At 34.3% G+C, this 27,145-nt stretch overlaps 1 protein-coding gene across 2 annotated transcripts in view; it reads left to right on the plus strand.

Annotated features, from left to right (window-relative positions):
* The window catches only part of LOC146536940 (uncharacterized), a 377,803-nt gene that overhangs the window by 326,174 nt on the left and 24,484 nt on the right, over nucleotides 1–27,145 (plus strand). For both annotated transcript variants that reach the window (XM_085189265.1, XM_085189266.1), the window contains exons 3-9: nucleotides 9,567–9,766; nucleotides 13,173–13,277; nucleotides 18,269–18,351; nucleotides 23,194–23,271; nucleotides 23,366–23,442; nucleotides 23,819–23,883; nucleotides 24,929–25,106. In XM_085189265.1, the coding sequence (XP_085045391.1) occupies nucleotides 9,567–9,766; nucleotides 13,173–13,277; nucleotides 18,269–18,351; nucleotides 23,194–23,271; nucleotides 23,366–23,442; nucleotides 23,819–23,883; nucleotides 24,929–25,106 (786 nt within the window). The remainder of the gene's footprint in view (nucleotides 1–9,566; nucleotides 9,767–13,172; nucleotides 13,278–18,268; nucleotides 18,352–23,193; nucleotides 23,272–23,365; nucleotides 23,443–23,818; nucleotides 23,884–24,928; nucleotides 25,107–27,145) is intronic.

Below are 27,145 nucleotides of genomic sequence, written 5' to 3' on the forward strand. Positions count from 1 at the left end.
ATCTCTTATCTAAGGGGGGAGGAAAATTCTGTTTCTATTCATTGCCAAAGATAATATATATTATATGTATATACTTATTTACGTATATAAAACAATACGACGTTGAAATGCTGATTTACGACTTCTTTGCGAATAAATATCCCCTTTTCGACCTTTTTTCTTGTATGGTTAAACGTTATGGTAACTAGCGGTGGTCTGTTGTTTTGGTTGTACTTACTTGTTTTTTTTTTACAGTTCGCTTTCAACGTAATGTCACAACACTCCGTTTTCCACTTGCCGTTAAGAATATTTTCTAAATTATAATGGACAGGTATATGTATATTGTACAGTATTTTAATGAATAAACAAACAATAAACCGGTAATCAGGCTAAATATTTGACCAAATATTTAGCTTTAGGTATATATAAATCGAACTCACGACTTTCGCCTAAGCTTTCTAGAGCTTTTCCTAGACAAACAGACAACACTTTTTCTCATTTATAATATTAATATTTACATATATAAAGTTGTAAAAATGACGAGAACTCGTAAAAGTTTAGGAAAGCTTACAAATAACACTGGTATTAGGCTAAGTAAACATTTTCTACGAATTCCGTAATATCCATTCCTCAAGCCGTCAACTTACAGTTGATAAGTAAGATGTAGTAATAAAAAAATGTCATGATGATTTATATGAAAAATTATTTAGGTTTTTTTTCGTAATTCTGAAATATTTAATATATTAATTTCTTCGTTCTGGCAATGAACCCAAGCGCGGCGCCGCTTCCATCAGTCAACAGGCAATGCCGTCAGAAATCGCCTGACGGAGTGCCTTAAGTTCTAGGTATCCAGGTTCCCTCTGCCTTCCTGCCTGCCTTCGTGAAGCTAAAAACAAAAATTGTTAGAATCTGGAAATCGATAATTTTTCATTTGCTTTTGTAAGACTAAGCGCGTCGCTAATTTGTGACTGTCAAGTTGCAGTGTCTTAAATTTCGAAGAAATGTAGAAAACAGAGACATCAGGATCTTGACATTAGTGTCGACACCAACATATCCCTTTCATTCTTTTAACACTAGTTTCCCTTTGCATATGCTGATTCGGTTCCAAATGAAACGAAAAACTGGAAAAAAGATCAATTGCAAAATGGCATTCAGACAGACACCCAAAGCGGTTCTATTGTAATATACAAAGGTTGTAAACCAAAAAATTCAAACCTTTTTTTCCTTCTAAATAACGAAAACAACCCTCTAAGGCCGTGTAAAAAACATACACCCTTTTTTGTACCGACTTTACAGCTTACAATAATCCCAGAATGTATTTAAATTTTCATCGTTTAGTTTACTATGCTCTCGTTGATTTTATAATGAACCAATATTTGAGAAAACTAATACAGCTCTACGTTTATAGCACGATTTTCATTAAAAGTTTTTAAATATTTACTTATATATAATATTTTAGTTGAGGTAGCCGTCACGCTGTGGCACAAATGTGTGAGTGTAAACACGACGGTTGCAGGTTCAATTACCGCTACGAAGAATAAATTGTTTAATATTTTCATTTACTCATTCTCGTTTGAAGGCAAAACGCGTCGTTGAGTTCTGTCACCTAGCACGCAATGCCCCAAAAATTCGACGAAAAGTAGAGAAAGGAGTGTCTTAACACTACGTTCCCTCTGCCATTCTTACTACATACGAAACACAACGAGCAAAAAAAGCAAAAAACAAATTATTTTTTCAAAAACGTTTTTGAACTAAAGATGTATTTATTCGATTGTGCAATATGTTTTGGTGGTAGTATCACAATAAGATTTAAAATGTCTTTATTTCTCTACTTCAATATCTGTCACTCTCCTTTTATTTATAAAGCTGTCACTTAAGGAAAAACAGGTGCTCGAGTTTCATCGTTAGTGTTATTGATAAAACCCAGTCAACTTACTTGCCAAAGGCAAAATCCAAGGTGGCCGTATCATTTGGACAGATATCATATCTATTTTATTTCATATATACCCAAAACTATCAAATCAAGACGTTATAAGAAAAATTTGCAATAAAAAATCCTAGCTCATATCCTAGCTTGAAGATTTATACAAACTTTTCGATGTATTTACGTATATATAAGATGTTTATAAATGTAATAATTATTTCACTTCCTCGAGTGGGGATCGAATCCACAACCGTCGCGTTACAGTCACACCTTTGTGCCGCTGGGCCACGACAGCCTCAACCCCTCGCCTCGGCCTCGGCTTCAGATATATTATTATAAATGAATACATAATATAAATGAACAAGTTAGTGGATCTAAAGTCTACACAAACTAAGATAGCTCATCCATCAGTTTTAGTTACTTGATAGCGACCGCCGTCGGTCTCGAAGTTCCTTTATCGAGCGCTCGTTACCCGTTACGTTGGTTGGTGAACTTGTGAACAAACACTAACTACGTATTATAACCATTTTGTAGTTCAGTACTTTTTATAATAGAAAGTTGGTGCTCTTTGTAAAATTTATATATATTTATATTTAGCATACGAGGCCAGTCGTGGCGTATGGGTACAAAGTGAGAGTGTAAACACGACTAGCTGTGGGTTCGGTCCCCGCGGCGTTTAGTTCCGCTACTCAACAAGCAATTCCTGGAAAATTCGGTTACCCTGCTGCTTTTTAATAATAGGAAGTTGTTTCTCATTGTATAATTTATATGTATTTAGCATACGAGGCCAGTCGAAATACAAAGTGCGATTATAAACACGACTCAATCCCCGCGGCGTTCAGTTCCGCTACTCAACACGCAATTCCTGGCAAATTCGGTTACCCTGCTGTGCGGGAAAAAGCGTGAAGCTGTAAAGAAACTATTAAAAAAAATATTTTCGTATAAATATTAAATAATAAATGCTAGAAATCTACATATTAATCTAGTTGCAGATGAAGCCATTTAATTTAGATGCAGTCGGGTGACTAATTTGATATACATCCTGCAATCACGATGAGGTGCGAACACTGTGTTCCCTCTGCCTACCCTGCTGTGTGCGGGATACAGCGTGAAGTTATTTTTTTTATTATATTATATTTAATATTTTTTTTATATTTAAATGCCTGAACAATGAAGATGTTTGTAGACTTATCGGGGATAGAAATCTGTCCAACGATACATCATCCATTTGTTTATTTTTTTAATTAATAAAAAAAATAGCTAAAACTATACGCTCACAAGAATATTAATACTTATAATTTGTATTGAATATTAATTTCCTATGATTTTTAAGAGCATTTTTAACTAGCTAGCAAAAATATTCTTAAAATGGAATGAAATATTAAATTCTCATTCCAAGCCTGTTATTACTGTGCGAACGAGAGCAAATCGGCAATTGCTTAATCCTATTTCCATTGAATCGTTTTATTATTTCGATTTCATTTATAACTCGCTTAAAGGAACTACGATTTGGGTTTCAATTCAATGATTTACAACGAAGAACGTAGATCAAAGGAATTATTCGTAGATTCCGGGTAAGTACGATGTATGCGAAAATTTGTGTTTTCTTTTATTAATATTAATATTTTCTTGGTTATTTACTAATTCGTTTTGGGTTCAGTGGAATGGAGCTTTTGAGGAGTACTAAGGCGTGTTTTCTCGCAAAGATAGATAGTTAGATGAATGTGAAAAAAATCCATTTCCCCCTTTTTTTCTGCCAAAATCTGGAGCCATTGCATGTTGTTTGTCAGAGCTAAACGCCGCGAATCATTTGGTTTGGTTATTTTAATTCTTCTAATGTTTTTTTTTCGAAAAAGATATCTTGAAATAGTACCTAATAATATTAAAATAATACATAATGTTATATAACGTTAGCTTTAACCTGTGAACTCGGTCCAAAGATCAAATGAAGATAGTTCTAAAAGTTGTTTATGACATGTCCTAAATGCCCGAGGTGACTGTCCGCAGGTACTATGCTATATATCATAGTCTATCCAACATAAAAGGCCAGTTGTTGACGTAGAATAACAAAAGCGCTTCTGTAAACGCAATAATTTCTGGGTTCGATTCCCACGCGATGAAATTAAATGTTTAATGCAATGCCTCCAGAATTCGGCGGAAATTGGGGAAAGTTTCCTAATGGGAAAGGAGTATCTTAACATTAAGTTCCCAGGTTCCCTTCGCCTACGCTACTATATGCGAGATATTTGTCAAGTAAATGATAAAAAAACACAAAAAAGATGCAAATCGCACCTGAGATAACAACGTTCTACAAAACAAACTCTTAGTTCTATTATGTAAATCTAGAAGTGCAATTGTTTTTCAATGCATAAAATATTTATGTACAGAAACCATTTCTATTACAAGTATCTTACATATACATATGTATAATATAAACATTTTTATGTTAATAAAGCTATTTATGAGGCCAGTCGTGGTGCAGCAGAAGCGTGTGACTGTAAGTAAACACGACAGGTTATGGGTTCGATTTCCACCCGCGGAAATACTTAATATTAGCATTTCTTTCGCTCTGGTGTCGATGCAGCTGGCAACCTCCAGATTTTGACGGAAAGTGAGGAGCGGAGTGTCTTACCACTGGGCTCCCTCTGCCTACAGAACCACAATAATACTGTCTTAATTATAGAATTAATATATTCGTATTAATCTAAATGTATTGAACCTTCACATTGTATCCTACATATTTGAATAAATACAAACACCATGTATAATGCTCGCTTTGTACTGAATATACGTTTTGTAAACGAACTTGTACGATATTAATGCGTACATTGATTATGTGGGTAGTTAGAGATTTAATATTGAATGATGTTTATGGATCCAATTAATATACATATATGTAAAAGCAGATTTAAGCGTTTAATTTTCGTCGTTATATATTTTTCATATTTTATGAAGTATGCGAATAAAACATAATGTCTAGACACTATTACGCACTTTCAATTCATTTGAGATACATTGAAAGTTCACAAACACCGCACTTTAGAGGCCGTCGTAGCGCAGCGGCACAAGGGTGTCACAGTAACGCGACGGTTGTGGACTCGATCCCCACTCGAGGAAGTGCAATATTTATTCACGTTTATATTTCCATTTCTTCGCTCTGGTGTCAAAGCAGAATTCGGCAGATAGTGGGAAACACAGTGTCTTAACACTAGGTTCCCTCTGCCTACCCTGCTGTGTGCGGGATACAGCGTGAATGAATGCTGATTTTTAATGGGAAAAGTGTTACAGAACAGTTTAATATTACAGTTGTATTTCTACGGCTTTGGTCAAATAGAGATAAGAGTTTTACTTCAGGAGGTCTTTTTTACATTTTCATGTAATATTATGGATAGCCTTTTTAACATAAAATTGTTTTTTTTTTTCAAATAGAACCAGTAGTTCCTGAGATAAACGCATTCAAACAAACAAAATTCTTCAGCTAAACGATATTACTATAGAATTATAAATCGTTTATTCTTCAATTACTTAAAGAACATTAAATAACAGAAATAACTCTTCCATTCCTTATATGACAGAGTATTTATCAGTATTTCACCACAAATTTCGTTCAGCAAATGAGGCCCTGAGACGGATAATGGTCTCTCCGACGGGATTGCGCCTTTGCATTTATAGCACCGAGAAGACTGAATGAAATCGAATAGAAGTATTATTAATGAAGTTACATTTTTTTTTTTCAGTCGTCTTTTTTCTTTTTTTTTTATTGTTGATAGTCAAGCATTTGTCCACTATCTTACCTGGTGTTAAGTGACGATGCGAACGAAGCTGGAGCATGCTTGCCTAGGTAAAGCCTAGGCACTCGTTCTTTAAAGAGGGCCAGGTTGTACTTGTCGGGGAACAGTTCAACAGGCAGGGAGTTCCACTCCTTAGCTGTTCGCATCAGGAAAGTGGAGGCGAAGCGCTATGTAGGAAAAGGTGGTATTAGGTTCCCTCTGCCTATTCTGCTGGGAACCTTACTTTTTATTTATTTGATTTCTTTCTCCCAGTTTCCTTGAAACATTGTCAAAGAAAGGATTTGAAGTGACTCTTTTCACCTAACAACAGTTTAACTATAGAAATAGACATACCATAATCTGTCTATTGAAGGAATAAAGATATTTTTATTTAAGCATTTTCTAAAAGAAAATGAAATGTTAAAAACTAAGGAGCATATATATATTTCTGAGCAGCTAGTGGCGAGATCTTGTTCTCCATTTATTAAAGCCCCGGAGCAATTTCCAACGCAAAAATACAAGTTGAAAAAATAGCTTATATTTTTCACCGGTGTAAGGGTGTTTATAATATCTGATGCATTTTAAACTATAGTTTAAAGAGAATGGATTTTTTATAGGAATCTAGAAATTTCTTTTTATATATAAAATTCTTTAGTATGTGATAAGTAACAAAATAAATTAAATTTGTAATTTTTTTATATTTGGAAAATTGGTGCTAGTTCTTATTTATACACAGTGTTGCGATATTTGCAATTAAAATAATATTCTGGCAAATTTATTTTTTAATTTATTAATTTCTTCGTCAAACTCTTAACTATTCTATTTTCCAAAGTAGTTAATTAAAATTTTCTATGAAAAATATAACACTAACCTCGCTTCGCGAAATGAGGGCTTATGATGTCAAATTTTGAAAAGCGTCAGACTCTCAGCTAAACAAAGGCAGACAAGTAACAACTTAATATATTTTGCTTGCTTTGTGCAGAAGTAACGAAAAACTGAATAAGTTGTGAATGTTAAAACATATATATATTTTTTAAATATAAATGGAAAAACTATGATTAATCATAGTTTGAAATACTTAAGTATTTCAAGTTTTTCTTTTAAATCTAGCCTTCTAATGTCGTGTGGAATAGTACCTACTAAAATATCTATAAATATGAATCATCCATCCATCCGTCAGCCTTTCAAAGTCCACAGCTGGATATAGGCCTCTCCTAATGCTTACCACTCCGTCCGATCCTGCCCTCTTTGAATCCAGCAGAAAACTATGAAATACGAATATTAAATATGAATATTACATATAAATTATTTATTATCGTTACCATAGTAGAATAAACGTATTATATGCAGTAAAATATGTTTAATAACTTATGACAATATGTTAGAAGTTTGTAAACGACTTCGAGTTTCATAATTAACTTCGCTTAGCGCGCTCTGTGCGCTTATAACTCACAAATGCTATTTTACTTTCCAGAAAGATAATTCTATGACTTGTCAGGGTTAACTTCTAATGTTTCTCGTTGGTGACAAATCTCTCTGTTTTCCAGTAAATAGATATTTGTGGAAATAAAATTATAGAACCGGGACGATAATGGAAAGAAAAATACGTTTAGTGGTCCACCATTTCGTTTGTGTAGTCTATAAAACGTAAAATCTTGTCTTTTACCGTTTACGTTAGAATTTCGGGAAACCCCTTCTTAATGTAAGAAAACATAAGTCTAAAGTGAAAAATCAAAAAAATATTAATTCTCCTCATTGTTGTAATATGTAGAATTTAAACCTCATTTTTCTATATAACTTGACCAAAAAAAACCTTAATTTCGTTGTAGACAGAGTAATGTGCAACCTAAATTCCTCAAAATGCAACCACAGTAGACAATCCAAAGTAATTACGTGACAAACGAATCACATTTGGGAAAGAAAGCGTGATAATAGCCGAAACCATTCCAGCGGGATTGCGAAGCCCGTGTTCGTATATATGTACGTACAGACATACATACATATATGGCACCGAAAATGAAAGATCGAGTAAAAACGAAATGGGACGGCGCTGGGCGCTAGAAAAGACTGATTGTACGACTTTTTACGTGCAAATGTGTTGGATTTTTCAAATGTGAAATTATTAATGATGTTTTAGTTAAAAGGCTTTGTGGTTCAAGTCCTATGTGAATTGTTTGCTATAAAGGTTTATGTTTGAAGCTAACTTAAAAAGAAATATAAAAAATAGCCTTAATGCTATTTTATTGTATAAGCCATTCCCAACCTGTGCGCCGCGGCGCCCTAGTGCGCCATAGAAAGTAAAAAGGGGCGCCGTGAGTTGGTTTTTAAATCTAAAATCTCAAAATCTCTTGAGAAACTGTGCGGAGACCACCAAACTCAACGGTCACATTGAATTGACTAAGAACTGTCGTACTTTATTATTCATGTCTTAATTGTTATTTTCTCATTTAAATAAATAAAACTCAATTTCATATTAGTGTAGGTATCTATTTCTTTCGACTGATTTTTTTTCTAATAGCGAACTAGCTTGGGTAGGGCGCCGTCAAAAAATACCAAACTTGTAACTGCGCCGCGAGCTGAAAAAGGTTGGGAACCCCTGGTATAAGCTATATTACTGTAAAGTTTTATCTAAATCGTTTTAGCAGTTATTGTGTAAAAAACAACTCGTCTCTTACCACAACTTGCATCTTTTTTTATGGAAAAGGCCAAGGAAGATGAGCATTCGGGTCACCTGATGGTAAATGATCACCGCCGCCCACGACCAGGCCAGCCTCATTGTTATTATAAAATATGATTACACATACAAACTCACAATAAATAACTTACCTATTATTTCAAAGAAATCCAAACATTTAATACTTAAAATTGTTTCACAGACAGTTCGTTTAAATAAAATGGAAAACATATTTTCTTTATAGCCTCTTTGCCAGTCAGTTGAAGTGCTGTAGCGTCGCGTAGTGTAGTTATGGCACTTTTAACTGCAAAACGTGCACAAGAGATGGTTTGAGTAAATATTTTGAAATTCACTTTGTATCGTTCGGCGTTTAGTTCCGCCACTCAACACGCAATGCCTTGAGCATTCAGGAACTGAGAATTGAAATGTCTTCATGGAAACGGAATATCGTAACACTAGGTTGTTACTGTTTTTATGTTGTGTGTGAGTGATAAAAATTAAATATTTAAAACTATATGTCCATTATTTAGATCAATTGCTTCCTGAACATAAAATGATTATGTTTAAGTTAGTTAGTTACCTTTGCTAATCATGCAACTGACTTCAAGCAACTATTCCCGTTTGACACAATTACACTGCTTTTATTGTCTTTTTCACCTAAATCTACCCACATTTACACTTGTACGCTAACAACATATAGTTCTGTATAATCTGCTTTTTCTTTTTCTTTTAGCTCCAAGCATAGTAAGGTAAACTTTGAGGTAAAAATACAGGCAGTATTACCGAATAAACAATATTCATTTAATCTCATTTACAATAAGTTATTCTGCATACAGATAAGTTCTCAAAAACATTTTAAAAATGTACATTATATTAGCAATGGACTACTTCAATCTACATAATTCACTATAAAGCAGATGCTAGTACAGACTTAGCCAGAATTAACATAATAAAGGAAATACTCACCTTAATCGCTTGCAAGAGGAACGGTGATTTCTCTTTGGTTTTTTTTGTATTAATATTTATTTACATTTTCCTAAGAAAAAGGCGGCGTTGACGGCCGGTTTTAAACACACACCTTCCTATACTCTTTTACCTTGACCTACCCTATTTTTTAGCCAAATAAAATTACAAATCTAATACCAATAATTACACATATACCTGAAACTAAACTAGCACAGTACATAACTAGCATATTAACAATTAATTTCCTTTACAGGTCCAGAGTCCAGTGCTAGTCGTAGAACTGACTCTCAACAGACTGGAAGGCACTCAGCTGAGGGCTCTCGGCCTGCTATCAGTTTTCGGGTTCAACATGACGTATGTAGTGAAGGCGCCGTCCACAGCGCCGGAGCCGGCCTCGTGTAGCGCTATCGAATGTAGATTGCTGGGACATTGCTACGCTAAGCCTGATTATAAGTAAGTATATTTTAGTTATTTTTTTCAGCTTCACGCTGAATCCCGCATATAGCAGGGTAGGCAGAGGGAACTTAGAGTTAAGATACTCCGTTCCCCACATATTGTCAAATTTTTGAGGTGCTTTTGCTTTGGTGCCAGAGCGAAGAAATGAAAATATTAATAAATAATAATTAATTTTATCGAGCGGGAACCAAACCCACAACCATCACACTCACACCCTTGCAGCTCTGAGCCAGTACGGCCCTCAAAAATAAATATATAGATTTAATAATTAATTTATTTAACCTATAAGTATTTGCTATTTCATTACATAGTAGCAATAGTTTGTCCCCGATTCTTATAAAACATATTTGACAATAGCGCTCATTCACTATATTTTAATGACTCGCTCAAAATTCCACATCGTATTGACTCAATTGCTCTGCCTTTTGTTCTTGTTTTAATTGGATGAGCCTTACGCAAATAATCGAGGGTAGTCGATGAACGGGTTGTTATATTTTAAGCTGGAAGTGGTCTTTTTCGTTAAGTTAGTCTAGGCCTTTGGAAGACGACGCTTATTTAGGAGTTGGAACTCACGCCAAGTATTGTTTAAGTAGCAAATTAGTCTTCCAAATTAGAGTTAAGTATAGTAGTTAATTTTACTCTATTCTAATAATGAGGGAGTCGTGGCACAGCGGCACAAGGGTGTGACTGTAACGCGACGGTTATGGGTTCGATCCCCACTCGAAGAAGTGAAATATTTATTTACGTTTATATTTGCATTTCTCTCTCTGTGTCGAGGCAAAGCGAGAGGTTTAGTTGCAATACCTCCAGAATCCAGCAGTGGGGAACGGAATGTCTTATCACTAAGTTCTCTCTGCTAACCCTGTTGTGTGCGGGATACAGCGTGAAGGTGATTTACAATAACGAGGCGACTAAATGAATTCTAACGAGCGAGAGCGCCAAGTTCCACTTGAAAATACATTAATTAAACGTCTTGTGGATTCAGATAAATACGAAGTACGTGGCGTGCAGTTGTTAGGGTTTAGTACAAATTTCTGTTTGCTGGTGGATGTACAGAGATTCTAAGCATAAATAAGTTTTAGTTTATTCAATAAGCACGTCGACCGCATCCTCTCACGTTTACGTGACAAAATATTTGTTAGCGTGTCAATTTGTTTATTTCGTGGACCACTTGAAAGCTTTGAGCTTTGTGCGGTATTGCCACGGATAGTTTGAGAAATTTAATTGGAATTCCTTTAGTATAACACCGTGTGAGAGGAAAATACACAAAAAGTTTACATTTACGAGGTGTGTTCAAAAAGTAAGGTGACTTTGTATTTTTAAGAAAAAATATTTATTTATTTATCAATATTTATGTTGTCCCCTTCAAAGTAATCCCCCTCAGATACAGTACACTTATGCCAACGGTTTTTCCAATCGTCAAAGCACTTCTCATAAGCACTTTTCGGTATAGCCTTGAGCTCTTCCAGCGATGCAGTCTTTATCTCTTCAATCGTTGCAAATCTCCGTCCTTTCATAGGTCATAGCCAAGCGATATACCAACATCCTCAGCAACTTCTCTGATAGTGATTCGACGATTTTCCAGAACAATTTTCTTCACTGCTTGAACGTTTTCATCAGTTGTTGACGTGCTTGGGCGTCCAGAGCGAGGCTCGTCATTGGCATCTTCCCGGCCATCTTGGAAGAGTTTGTACCACTTGTAAACATTTTTTTTACTCAGAACAGTTTCACCGTATGCCACTGTCAACATTTTAAGTGTTTCGGAGCACTTTATTTTATTTTTTACACAAAATTTGATGCAAATCCTTTGATCCATATTTTTCGATAGCAAGAAATCGCCGAGCACGCAAAACACTTATAACCTTTACGCCTCTCCCAACCAAACAAAAAATGCTATACACTTGAAACTTGGTACAGATGTTCGGGAAGAGTGTACCAACATAACAAAATAAAAAAATCGATAATCGAAAGCACGTTGCCCGCCAAATTTGAAGAGTCACCTTACTTTTTGAACACACCTCGTATTTGAGTAATATGGATTTTAGATTTATTGCCTTAATATTTAAGATGATGTAAATTTCAGGATTCTAGTTTAATGAGAAGTACAACTTGACAAACTTGAAAAAATTTACAAAGTTACATTTGCGAGTGTATTCACTCATTTTGTACGAAATTAACTATTTGTAAAAGTTTTTTAACGTTTTTGTCTCATAAAATACGTAAAAAAAATCACTTTTCAAATTCTTTCTTTTATTTATATTGTAAGGTTTATTACGGTAGATCTACTGAATGTCACACAAAATGTAGCAAATACTATGCGTGCTTCTGTTCCCCACATTCTGCCGAATTCTGGAGGCATTGCGTGTTGAGTGGCGGAACTTAACGCCGCGCTTTACCTCTACACCAGAGCGAAGTCCGTTTACTATTGTTGTTGAATAAAAATAATAATGGGACATTCACTATTTTATATGATATCCAGGATAACCCATCGACATCATGATCTACCATTACTGACGTATAAGCGTGTTTCAAAGAGGTACAACGCCGGAAAAACATTTACTTAATTAAAACATCTGGATTGGTATCGCTTGTAATTTGATCGTCGGGCGTTAACTCCCGATAATGCTAATTGTATCCGTTCATTTGCTTAATAATTGCCGCTCAAATCTGAAATTGGGTTTTCGCTTTAGATTGAAAAATCATGAATATTTAAAATTAATCCTCGTTTCGAAGGGGGGGTGGCTTTACGGAATATTTTCATGGCTACTGAAGTTGTTTGGTCAAACTATTGTTTTATTTGACTGTGCTTTGTTAATTTTAAGTACATATTTTATTTTGGAATTTTAGTAATAAATAAAAATACAAGTGCTTTTTTCATGACTCTCGGAAAAAATTCTATATTTTTTTCATTTTGATTCATTCTATTAACTTTTTAATTCCTATTTTTTCCACTTTTGATATATGTAACTTCAAGAGACTGTAATCCTGGATATTTTATAACACAATAACAAACAATCAGACAATAAAATTATTCTATAAAGGTTCTGTATTTTTTTCTTTTGAGGTACGAAAAAGACAATACTATAGCATATTACACAATTAACTTTAAAATAAAATAGAGTAAACGTGACGGTTATGGATTCGATTCCCACTAGAGGAAATAATTTAATATTACCATTTCTTCGCTCTGGTAACAAGGCAAAGCGCGGCGTAGAGTTCCGCCACTCAACACACAATGCCTCAAAAATTTGGCGGAGTGTGGGGAACGCAGTGTCTTAAGTCTAGGTTCCCTCTGCCTACCCTGCTATAAGTAAAGCAAATAAAAAATATTCAACTACTAGCCAAATTTATTTAAAAAAACAGCTTAGTGAACCATTTAAATAATACAAGTTTTTCATTACAGAGAGTTCTACTGTTCGTGTTTCGAAGGTTACTCCGGCGCTGACTGCGGCGTCGGGCCGCTGTGCCCGAGGACGTCCAACATGTGCAAAAACGGCGGAACCTGCAGGTAACCGCGACCCATGTCAAACCTTCCCAGGGAGACAGGTGTTTTGATAAATGAGATTTGAATTGCACGTTTTGGCTGATCCTAATATAACATGTAGGTACTTATATAGGCCAGACAGTAATTAAGTTTTCGTTTCGACATCGCTAATTAAAGGGTGTTTCCGAATAAATTACGTTTTAACTGTGATTAATTTAATATTCATTTGGTAGTCATTAATTAGGATACCCAGAGGCGACCTAACTTTAAGACGGCTTAGTAATAATTTATTACAGAATTAAGTTAAAGAAAAAAGTTTAGAGTGCAAGTAGGTAATGTCAGCTTGCAGCATTTTCTGGTTTTTAATGTAATTTATTAATTTTGATTTAACACGGTCGCATTGTATTGATTAATATATTACATTCTTATAATATTAATATATCACTTTTGTTTTCACTCTTTAATTTGTGCTTTACAACGTGCCCCGAACATAGCACGCGAGCAGAGGTAACCTGGGAACCTGGTGTCAACCACTCCGTACTACGTCTATTAAGACACTAAACCAACCGAGTGGCGGAACTTAACGCCCCATTTTAAAATATCAAACATTTAGTTTACAATTGATTACAATCGCACTTGTGCCCCTACGTCACGACAACCGCAATATTAAATTATTTATTACTTATTATTAAATAAATTCGACTTCCACTCAACTCACAATGCCTCGAAAACGAGACAAAAATGGGAGACAGAGTGTCCTCAAATAATGTTCCTTATCCTTATACTGATGTCACTTACTATATTTTTAGAGTTGAATATAAACCTTAAAATTTTAGAAGAATTTTCCAAAGCTTAAAAAATAACAAACGAATAATATTTTGAGCTTTTTCTTTCACACAATTAAAATAGTTTCCCCCATCCATCCGAAAGAGGTCACAGCACAGCTCACGTCCTAACTCCTCGCAATTTCCCCGCGATAACGAGTTCAGCGTCGCCAACGATGGATCTCCCTCGATATTTAGTACGAAAGTTTCTGTTGTCACAATATTATTTATGTAATGAATGTTTGTCTTGTATCTCTAGTTTTAATATAGAAGTGACATTTTTGTGGCAGTTTCTATTAAAGTATGGCAAAGCCAAGCTCGAGGTCATTGTGGCACGGTGGGTTAGACATTGGATTGTAAGCGTGGTGGTTGTGGGTTCGATTCTCATTTGAAGGAATTATAGTCTAAGCCAAAAATAAATTAATTCATCGCTATAAAATAACAAATTAAATTTTTAAGGTAATAATCAATTTAAACAATATATATATTCCAATTTGTAAGGCAATCAACTTTGATTTCGAATCTTAATTTATTTGATAGGTTATAAAGGAAAACCTAGAATTACAATGACATACGATATATATTTTCATCCAATTTTTAATACCTAGGATTCAAGCAATGATTGTTCCATACATAATATGTGGTCTTAATAATATTTGACGTTTAATCTATACTCTAAATATTGATTCAGAATGGAACGCAGATATTCAACTCGGTATACTGTCAGTCTGTCAGATAGCAGCAACCCCAAAAAAAGTCAAATTTATTTTTATATTTTTACACGAGTACATTTATACAAACAAGTATTCCTTTAATTTTATAGGAAAAGATAAAAGTGCAGATAAGAAACATATTATTACAATGTAAACGTAAAAAAAATCAATTTCCCACAAAAAACCCCCAATTTTCATAAACAACCCGTCAACCCACCACGAAGCACGCTGACACTACGAGAGCAGGTCGCATAATAAACGCTTTCAAACTGTTTGCCTGACGTAATGCACTCGCTGCGTGAAGTGCTCTCCGCGCTGCGATAATAGCATCAATTTCCATACAATCTCGTGGCCCATGAATTACTCGTATGTTCTAAATACGTGTGCGCGCTTGATAAATGTTCACTTCAGTAGCTACAGGGTGTGTCAGAATAGAGAAACGCGAATATCACGAATACATGACTGACTATTCGTTATGGGTTAATTACTGCTGTATAATGCCATTATATAATATGTAATTCTATACTATTCTAGGGAAGAATTTAGGGGTTGTGTTATTAGAAATAAATGGAAGTAACTTAGGGATTATTATATTATAATATGATATTAATTACCTGTAAAAGGAAAAATGGAGTGATATTTCACTGTCTGTTTCGCTTGATTTTATTGAAAAATATAAAGTTTGGTAAACATCATTATTGTTGTTTTTAAATATTAACACTGAGGCAGCCAGAATTTTAGTTATGTTAAACCACAGAGTTAATTAGTGTAATAATTTTATATAATTAAGCTTAATTATTTATTATGGCACATATTCAATTAAAAGTAGCTGTTCCTTTTGTAAAATAAAATTATATACGTAACTCAATAAAAACAAAAATACAAAAAGTGAATGAAATGAAAAAATGTAGTGGGAGCTTAGCCTAAACTTAAATATTTTATTAGTAACCTCTGAAGAGTACCATTATTCTGGTTTTGACTTCATCACCAGACCAACTCAATTATACCATATTATTGTTTTATCACCTAAAAAAATCATCAAGTTCATCTAGCGTAGCGTATTAAGAAATATAAAAAACATGTTCAATCATTAAATAAATGACAACTTATATCAAATTTAAATCCACTGCAGTACAATCATCAGCTCGACAAATTACGAGAAATAATTAATAATAATAACCTCTATCTCGCTATATCCCGTAAATAACGGGATAAGCAAAAGGAACTTAGTGTTAAGGCACTACGTTCCTGAATTTTGAGACATTGCGTAATAAACAGCCGCGCTTTATCGTCTTACCAAAGCGAGAAAATGAAAATAATTCATTTCCCCATATTGAAATCGAAACCACGACCGTCGCCGTCTCAGCGCTACTGTGCAAGGACGGTATAAGTAAAATAATAGATTTTATATTAGAGAATCCACTGCGGGATTAATTGCTTTCGGATACTTCGATACTCATTTGGGGATTTACATAAATTTTGTAGATAGCAGCTACGAGTACATTAGGTAGTTTAGTTAACGGAGCGGAGGTCAGATTGGATACACGCTAGGGCTCTACTACGTATACAAGTATTATGAGGCTGTTATAGCAATTTCGAACTAGTTAATTTTCTATGGAAATTTTCACGAATTTTCGTATTAAGTTATGTCTTAAGACTAGAATATCTTATCAATTTTCTATATTTGTATTATTAAGACATGTTAAGTGGCGGAGCTTAACGCTGCAAAAATAACAAAAATTGTGTATATCCTATATCTTATAAAACAAAGTCGCTTTTCGTGTCTGTCTGAACTTTCTAACTCTTCTTCTTCTAAACCACCCAACGGATTTTTATGCGGTTTTCACCATTAGGTCGAGTATTTCTCAGGGAAGGTTTATATATAGTTTATTATTTGTACATTCTTATGTAAATTAACATAAATACGATAAATGTGTCTAAAGTCCTACCCGTTGAGACACTTTCGCGCATGCGCTGCTTTAATGGTAAGTACTATATGAAAATAATGTATTGGAGTATTGTTCCTCTTAATAAGATCTACAAAAAAGTCCGCGAGAGCATATTTTTATCTTTTAAGTATAACGTGTAGTGATCATATTTCTATCTAAAAATTGTAATTTCAATATATTTTTTATTGTGAGGGATATTTTTCCATAATGGTATTAATCCTTATCCTTTAAAATACTTTATTAATTTTCTACGTTAAACGAAGATAAAATTTGCCTTTTACACTATTTCGAAATTGCGAATAGTTTTAGAGAAAAACGCATTTAATTGTTGACACATCACGCCGTTGACTCATCAGCTGTGCCGACTCAAGTTTTACTTATCCCTTACTCTCAGCATATAATTAAGTATATTAGTTACGTTGGCTATTTAATGTAGATCAAAACTGTCTTTTACTATTTTTTCATTTTAATAAGTACTTTAGAAGTTGTTACAATATCAAAACATCCTTGCTGCGAAACGCGACCCGCGACGTTTTGCTTATACAAGCGCGTCATGAGCAGTCATCGGTGGTTCAGTGGTAGAATGCTCGCCTGCCACGCGGGCGACCCGGGTTCGATTCCCGGCCGATGCATACTATTTAATTTTCCTCACAGGCAGCCACGTAGTGCTTGCTTTTCATCAGGGACAGAATACCCTCTTCAGCATTAACCACAAGCTCGAAAAAAAAAACCCGCCCGCTATAGAGGCATAGCAACGAAGATTTAGATGCGTTTGCACGTATTGGATAATTGGAGTTGAATGTATTACTTTAGCGCGATATATTTGGTTTCATATTTTTTGTAGTAGTTATTAGTAGGTAGGCTTTTGTTTATAATTTCTTCCGTTTAAAAATAGTAATTTAACTATCTAAAAATAGTCATTTAAATATATTTTAATAAGTACTTGAAAAGATTAGTAGCACAGATTTAAAATTACGGTACCTACTAAAAAATCCTTGCCGAGTATAACAATTGGAAAATACTTATTGAAACTACGAAAATGCGGGTTGCATTAGAGTTTAATTAATTTTCACATTATCTTAAGTGCTTTGCAAACATACATTATATGAATAATCCAGTAGTAAAAGCGGGCGAAGCCGCAAGGGGGTCGCTAGTAAATAATATAATTAATTATCCATTACAGCCACTACAAAGATTTAAAATATTTGTAAAAAAAATTTTAACAAGTAAAGCGTATTACACTGTTCAAGAATATCTAGAGGATAAGCATGTATGGAATTAATGTCTATTGAATGTAATGCAGGATAGCTGCCAGCTAATGTAATAGATTGTACCATTGATTTTGAAAAGAGCAACTGTTGAGTTTCTTGCCGGCTCTTCTCAGCAGAACTGCCTTCCGAACCGGTGGTAGCTTTTTGTTCATATGTTCATTCGACGATTCAAAAGTGCTTATAATAATTGCCTATTTGAATAAAGAATATTTTGAATTTGAATTTGAATCTATATATTAAAGTATTCCATTGTAACAGGCAAATGGGTCCAGCGGCGGTGAGTTGTATCTGCGCGCCCGGGTACACTGGGGACCTGTGCGAGTCTCAGATAGCAGCTCCAGGTATGTTTAAACTATTAATATTACTATTTTTTTATATTATATAATTTAAAATGTTTTTTAACTACAATATAATGAAAGTTAAATTTTAAAGTCATTTTTTTAATAAGGTTTGTTTCAACACGTCATGCTTACAAAAATCGGCAGAAAATGGAGAACGGAGTGTCTTAACACTAGGTTCCTTCTGCATACTCTGCTAAAATACAGCGTAACGCTAAAAAAAATTACGCTATTGTTTAAAAATACACACAAAACCAACAAAAAAAAGCGTTTTAACTTCAATTTCGAAAAATAATATCTTTTATTAAATAATTATATATTTTCTATAATTACAACAAAAACTTTCAAGAATATAAAACACATAGTTTATTCCGAACGGACAGATCTATAGTGTCGAAGTCTAATATCCACTCCTCCAAATGCGCCTTCAGTGCAGATTTCCAATATCTCAGATATACTCCTCGAATACCAGTCGACCGTCCATTAGACGTCATATCTTATACAAGTTCTCCAAATTCTCCATATTGTGATAATAAATATATATAAAACGAATTGATAATGTTTATGAAGCCAGTCGTGACCCAAGTGCACAAAGGATAACCTCACTGTGAACTCTACAGGTTGTGGATTCGCTTCCCAATTAGGAAAAAAAAATATTTAATATTTTCATTTACTTCGCTTTGGTGAAAAAATATGTAAAAAATGTATGTTAAATCGTGGTAGGTGGACAATAAAAAATATTGGGTCATAAAGGGAAATGCCTATAATAAACACTCTCCTGGCTTCTGGAACACATGGCCCTTTTGTTGGCACTTAGCTATTGTAGATTTATTTTGTATGGCAACGTGTCACCTATTCCTTAGAAAATATGAGCCACACCTTCTAAATACATTAGAGTCAGTATTTAATAGAATTTAATAGACGACATTTATTAATATTATTGAATTAACGTTTCTATATACCTAATAGCCTTCGTCCCATATGGAAATAACTAAGATTTCTCAACACTACGGAAACTTTTCATCTTTTCCGTTTTTTCTACATTAATCAGCTTTACGCTTCAAGCACGGTAGGCAGAGGGAACCTTGTGCTTGTGCCGCTGCGCCACGACTATACTATACGTATAATCCATACGCATCCATATGGTGGTTATGTATCAAATTTTGCAGTGAATCTAGAGAAAATAAATTTACATTTTCCCGTGTAGTAGGGTAGGTAGGTAGTTCCCCACGTCCAAATTTTAACCAAACATATAACACATACTAAAATATATATATTTTTATTATTTACATAAAAATGTCAAAGATTAAACAAGTTTCTATAAATTCCTATAACTTTCATATAAAGTTTTTGCGTCTTTAAAAAAATATTTATTGGAGGACGGGTGTACTCATAATGGATTTCCTGTTAGTTGGCTTCGAGTAATCATGTTTCGTTTATTGAAAATACCTTTTAGGAATTCCTTTTAATATCACGAATCATTCGAATTACGATAAAAATGTTTGAATTGAAGATAAAAATACTGCTCAAATTATTTTCAGCTTTTCATATATTTCTCTATGTGAAATAATATTTATTTGAAGTTTAATTGTTTATTTATTGTAAAAAAATAGCTGTTATATTAATTATTTGAATATGTATAAATGTGTTAAAATGCGGCGTTCAGCTCCGCAACTCAACAAGCGTGGAATCTAATGCTGTATTTTGTAATAATTATTACTATTAATTATATAATCGTCGTCATCGGAATTAGTACATTAAAAATTACCATATTTTTTATTATTATGGAAGTATTTTCTTCTATATTATCAAACAAAAACTACGCAGCTAACTTAGTTTGTTTGTAATCAATTATAGGGATCGGTTTATCAATTCATTGGAACCTATTTCTCTGATTACTCCACTCTGGGATTTAATTGAATTCCTAAAGTTTTATGAAAAAGGTCAACGAAGCTGTTATTTCGATGAAAATCAAATATAATTAAAGGATGGTCCATTTGCTCTTCAAATTAATTAAATAAAAAAAAACTGTCACCTCTTTTGTAGAAATGGTGAGCTACACAAACATTCAAAATTCTATCCTACATTGACCAAAGTACTTTTAAAGCTAAATACATACTAATTTATTATTTTTTAAACATATAATTAGAGTATTTTAATATTTTCTTTAATGTTAATGCTGCAGTATGAAAATAAAAAGATTTTACGAAATTGTTTTAAAATGTAAACGAAGAGTGCTTTGGGCAGCGGAAATTAATATAAATAGTAATAAGGGTAGGGTATAAGACGTTTAACGTAATTAGGTAAGAAGTTATGGCTTAGTGGCTGAAATGTTTGGACGATAATCAAGAGGAACAGCTTCTAATTTAGCTTGTCATTCGTTAAAATTTATACGTTTCCTTAAAATAATTTGAAATATTAAATTGTCCAATGAAATAGAGGCCGTCGTAGGACACTTGGACGAGTTGATTACTTGTATTTCCTCTGGTATTTAGACAGAGCATGGCGTTGAGTACCACCACTCATCACGAAAAGTAGAATGAAGAAAGTGGGAAACACAGTGAAAAAAAATAAGTAATGAAATCCCATCATTTCTCCAAAGTCAAATCACTGTAACAACTTCAACACCTATTGTACAGAAGTTTTGTCTTAAAACTGTCTAAATTGATAAAGTCTTCATCAGCTTAGAATTGAAGCCGTGTCGGTTCAACGTGCGCTGGGAACAAAGAAAAATACAACATTCGGCACTGGCTTACCTCACGATTGTAGTGTTATTTGTTAGTGTAAAGTTCCATTTACTGAGACAAGCTGACTTCTAATTTATATGGTAGCCTTATAAGAAATTTAAATCTTCTTTACACTTTCTGTTGGCTAAACAGAGATAAGAGGAAATTAGAAATAGAGAGAGATCCCCTTGTTTTTCGCTTTCGAACTAAAAATATTGAGTTCATAATTATGTAGATTAAGGAAACGAAAATTTATTTTATAAGTATATTAAAATTCGACAGTCAAGCACATCCCACCTGCGCCTTATACTAGAGACTCATTATAAATATTTACATAACTGAAACCCTTATTTATATTAGGCGGCGCACGTTTTTTCCCGCATAAGGTAGGTACCGCTAAGGTAGTGTTAAGACACTACATTCTCCATTTCCTGTAAAATAGACGAATATCAACGTCCTACCCTATCAGATTGCACTGAGTACGAATCGATCCTATAATCAACGCAATTACAATCCAGGTTTATCCCACTGCGCCACAAAGACCTCTTATTTGTATAAAATTTTCAAATTTCAAAACCAAAGTGTTAAAAACATTAACATTTAAAGTATTTCGATTTAAAATTATTTTTATTACTTCACTAAAAACAAAACAACGATCGTTGCCAAACAAAAAACTGGCCAGACCCTATTCAATTTGAACATGGTGATTGCAAAAGTTTCCTCGTAATCACCCTGGAAGCCATTCGCAGCGCATTCCAATATAATTAAGCTTATTCTGTTAGACAAGTTGTTCCTAAACAAAATCCTTTTATATAAAAATACAAGTTTAGCTATGTGAATAGAATTTTAATTATTATATTTATTTTTATTTTTATCACGCGTATAGCAGAGTGCAGGGGAGACCACTTTTCAGACACTGCGTTCTCAAAATATCAAGATATATATATATATTCTTTTTATTGCACATATAAGAAAATAGTAAGAAAACAGTTAAAAAGTTATGTTTACAATGGCGTTGAAGGTTAAAGAATTCAAATCTCAATATTTTAGGCAGAGGGGATCAGGGACCTTAGTGTTAAGGCACTCTGTTCGCATTAAAACATAGCATTGCGTTTTGAATGTATTAAATCAAAGCCGTGCTTTACCTGGCAATTACATCATAAACATTTCTTTTCCTCGTGTCGAAATCGAATCTACAACCTGTCGCGTTTAAAATCGCACGCTTGTGCCCCAGCGCACCACTGGCTTTTAAAGTATTATATTTGAAAAAATTGAAATAAAAAATAGAAAAATGGCATCGCCTAAACAAGCAGATAGTCAAATTTCAAGTCATCAGTCCAATAACCACGTTTCGGCTATAGATCCTCACTCTAATGGGCTAGTGAGATAGCATCCTCATTTTCCTACCCATTTCCTCACTTTGAGCCTCTCGGTAATACTCATTTGCTGTCAGCTAATGAACGTTTGGGTATAATGATGGCGGTAAACATCAGCTTAGTATTTTTTTGCCGGATCTAAGAAAATAAGGACCTTTTGGTTTGATATACGTTTTTCATGAATCCTTGTAGGTACAGCGTAATATTGTAGAAATAGCAAAAGGATATTACGAAGCATCTGTTCAAGAATAGATACTTTTGATGAGTATCTTTTGTTCAGCTTCACGCTGTTTCCCGCATATAGCAGAGTACAGTGGTACTAGTGTCAAGACACTCCGTTCCCAACTTTCCGCCGAATTCCGAAGGCATTGCTCGCTCCCAGGGCGACGAAATGATAATATCAAATATACTTCATTTCCACGAGTGGGAATTGAAACGTAGTGTCTTAAAAATAAGTTAATCTTCCTAAGGTGGTGCGTAACCTTGGTGTGAAGCTGATTTTTTTAAATTTCTACGCTCTGGTACCTAGACAAAAGCGCAAAAAGAGTTCCGCTACTCAAAACTTAATGGTTCGAAAAATTCGACGGAAAGTGAGTGTTTTAACACTAGGTTTCCTCTGCTTACCTTACCATATGCAGCATATATGATGAAACTGAATAAAAATGCTTATTTTAATTTTCATCTTATTTTATATTAAAATCTTATTTTAAAAGACTACAATGATTTTAATATTCATTCCCCAGAATGCGGCATCGAGGAGTGCTCAGAAGGCTGTAAAGAGGGGACCACGTGCGACTGCAATCCAAAGGACACCGATGTTTGTAAGTTAATTAAAAATTAAAAACCGTATGCATTTTTCCATATTTTAAGCTTTCATTTGAATTATCATATATTCTATACTAATATTATTTCCAGCCTCCGCCCGCTTCGACACAGGACTACAAATAATGGACCCTGGCAGCAGTAACACATCCCAAGAGATTATTAAGCAGGTGTCTACTATTATTTTTTTTTATTAAATTGACATACTTAGGTTATATACCGACGTACTCTTTTTATATATCGACGGCCACTGTTTAATAGGTATTGGCTGTAAAGAACAATGGTTGATGAAATTCAATTAAGTATTTAGAATTTAAAAATATTTTTGAGGCCAGTCGTGGTACAGGAGCACAAGCGTGTGTCTGTAAACGCGACTGGTTGTGCGTTCGATTCCGACTAGAGTAAACTAAATATTTCATATTTTTCTTTCCTTGCTCTGATAATGTTCTGCAAACTCAATTCTTTTTCTTTCTCAATTTCTGCTATGTGTGGGATGAAACGTGAAGCTAAAAAGTAGTAATACTATTATGTTCCCCTTTTTTTCAGATCACAAACTATTTAAGAGCATCAAATATAACGCTACATGACGATATTCAATTGTTAAACATAAGGTAAGTCAAGTAAGTTAAATTTGCTTTAAACGATTGTACAATTTTTTTTGTAATTATCTATCTGTATATTGAGATCGTCATAGCGCAGAGATAAAGTGTCTGACTTGACAGTCAGCGCTGACGCGCGACGGCTTCGATTCCCAATCAGTGTAATGAATGTCTCCAGAATTTGGCGAAAAGTGGGGAAGGGAAATGTTGTCTTAACACTGGATTCCCAGGTTCCCTCTACCTACGCTGCTTAATACGGGATATAGCGTGAAGCTAGAAAAAAATTACAGAAAACTGATAACAATTTAATCGTAAAATATAGAAATATACGTATAAAAATCATGAACGATTATGAAAGTTACTCAAAAATAATTACGCCATTATCTTTGAATGTTAATCGATTTTTACATTATCGCTACCATTAAAGCTTTAAGAACAAGAAAAAGCTTCGTTTCATAAATATTTAATGAAATTTATGGAAGAATAAAAAAGAAAATAAAGTTTCATTTTCAACTGAGAATGCTGGTAGAATTTTAATTATTAAAGTGACAATTGTTTTTTTGTTAACATTTGTTTTTCTTTTCTGTAGCTTTATCCTACTATCTTACTAATATTATAAATCTGAAAAAATTGTTAGAATGGATGTTTTCTTCCATTTTCACGTAAAAACTATTTAACGGATTTAGATTGAACATTACAGGCAATCTAGTGTTAGGATATTCCATATCCCATTTTCTGCCGAATTCTGCAAGCATTGCGTGGCAGAACTAATTGCCGTGCTTTGCATCGACACTAGAGCAAAGAAATTAAAATATTAAATATTTCATTTCCTCGAGTAGGAATCGAACCCACAACCTGTCACGTTTAAAGTCACACGCTCAAAAACATAAGGTACAAATTTTGTAAAGATTTTGTATAATATAACAAGATAAAGCCTTGACCTAATTGTAATTGAACGCAACAACCTATGTATACTTACAGCAATTCATATAAAAAAACAAATACTATGGGAATTACACACAGTATGAAATTAGATATGAGCTCATCTCTCCCCCAGTTCCCCTGAAGCGTCGGGCGCGCGCTCGGTGTGGCTGCGCGTGTGGGGCGCGCGCAAGGAGGCGGGCGTGCTGCGCGCGGCTCTGGCTCGTCTGGCGGCGACCAGGACGCGCGAGGACCGGCTGCGAGTGTTGCCCGCCACGTTGCGGCTGGAGATGCAGCCGGCGTTGAGCTTGCATGTGAGTTAGCTTTACTTAATGCCAGGCAAAGTGCGGCGTTGAGTTCCGAATTTCAACTTCTGCTTAAGTTGTTTCCCGTACAAAGCAGGGTAGGCAGAGAGAACCTGGGACCCTAGTTTTATTACATTCCGCTCACCGTTACGACACTTCCGTTCCTCACTTTCCGTCAAATTGTTAAGGAGTTACGTGTTGAATGAACTCGACGCCGGGCTATTGTCTCGTTACCAGAACGCGAAAATGAAAATATTAAATATTTCATTCCTCCGACTGGGAATTTACCCACGACCGTCGTACATCTATATATATAAAATGGAAAGGTCACTCACTCATCACGAAATCTCAGAAACTACATGTGCTAGGAATCTCAAATTTTGCATAGGAGTTATTTATAGGACGTAGGTGCTCGCTAAGACGGGAATTTGCAATATTCGATTACTAAGGGGTTGTTTTTGGGGTTGAAAGTTTGTATGAAACTTCGTTACTACAAATGCTAGGAGTCTCAAATTTTGCATAGACGTCACTAGGACGTAGTCATGGAGACAGAAATTAATAATAACGTAGTTCACGCGGGTGAAACCGCGAGCGGGCCGCTAGTTATAATATAAAATGTTAACGACATCTAAAGAAAAAATACACAAAGTTTAATAAAATCTATAGTTATCTACACATAGTTTCTTAAATATTATGCGAAAACAAAATGTTTTTAGAAATAAACTGATCTAAAATATACTCACAAACAAACTGATGTTGCGAACTAGAAAGGTCTGTCAAAATCAGTTTCACAACTTCAAAGATTAGATTCAACCAAAACGAAAAACAAACACGTTTTACAGTTGTAACGACGTACAAGCAAATGCGTTACAAAGGCAGAAAATTCTCTTTTTTTAACTACAATTAACAATTTAAAAAATATTTTGGGCTAGAAATATTTAGCCTTACGCTTTATTCCCCATATGGCAGGAGAGATGAAACTTAGTGTTGGATTTCGGAGAAAAATGAGGAATAAAAATGTCTTAATAGGAACTGAGTATCTTATTAGCTTCCCAGGTTCCCTCTGCCTACCCTGCTTCGTTATACAGTGTGAAGCTAAAAACAAACATAGTATGCACTTAAAAGAACAATGAAAACTTTTATATTCATTCCATTCTTTACATTAACTTTAAACTAAACGCTTAAATATACCTCCTTAATATTCCACGACTTCGCGCAACTTCATACAAAATTCGATAAGCTCAAAAGAAATACCCGCTAGTTTCTCCACGAAACGTTATTCTCCGTATAAAGTTACAGTACGAAGAATAAATAAAAAGTTACAAAGTTAAATTCAGTATTTATCGCCGCATATACACCGCGAGCACCTGCTCCCGCAATGCACTTTAATATAGTATGTGCTGGGTTTGTTTTCTTGTATTTTTGTAAGAATACTGGCTGTACCAACACCTTTAGAGTTCTTTTAAAATTGCTACCTAACTTACTATAAAAGCGTATATTAATAAATATAAATAATAGTAACTACAAAACATTTTTTAAGTAAAGCGGAGAAAACAGAGTGTTAAAATCACGTGTTTCAGATAAGTTATCGTCGACCTCTTCATATATACTTTGAAGAGTCCCCATACATATTGAGAGGAACTCTCTCGAATGTCAATCACGTCCTCTTTTTCTGCCTACTCTTACATTATATGTTTTTATGTAGTTCATTTATAGCATATCTTTTCAATGCAATTTTACGTAATTTTACCATTTCTTTTTTTAGCTTAATGCTATATCCCGAAGTAGCAGGGTAGGCATAGGGATTCTATCCTAGTGTTAAGACCGCTTTCAGTTTTCCACCGAATTCTGGAGACATTGCGTGTTGAGTGGCGGAATTTAACGCTGCACTGCTCCACACCAGAACGAAGAAATGAAAATATTGAATATTTCATTTCCTGGAGTAAGAGTCGAATCTGCAACCCGTCGCTTTTATAGTCACACGCTTGTGTCTCTGCGCCACGACTGACCTCTATTTAGATCTCTTACTACACAAATATTTTTAATGA

This window comes from Heliconius melpomene, chromosome 8, assembly GCF_056956725.1.
Source record: "Heliconius melpomene rosina isolate 202511_hmr_F chromosome 8, ASM5695672v1, whole genome shotgun sequence".
NCBI lineage: Eukaryota > Metazoa > Arthropoda > Insecta > Lepidoptera > Nymphalidae > Heliconius > Heliconius melpomene.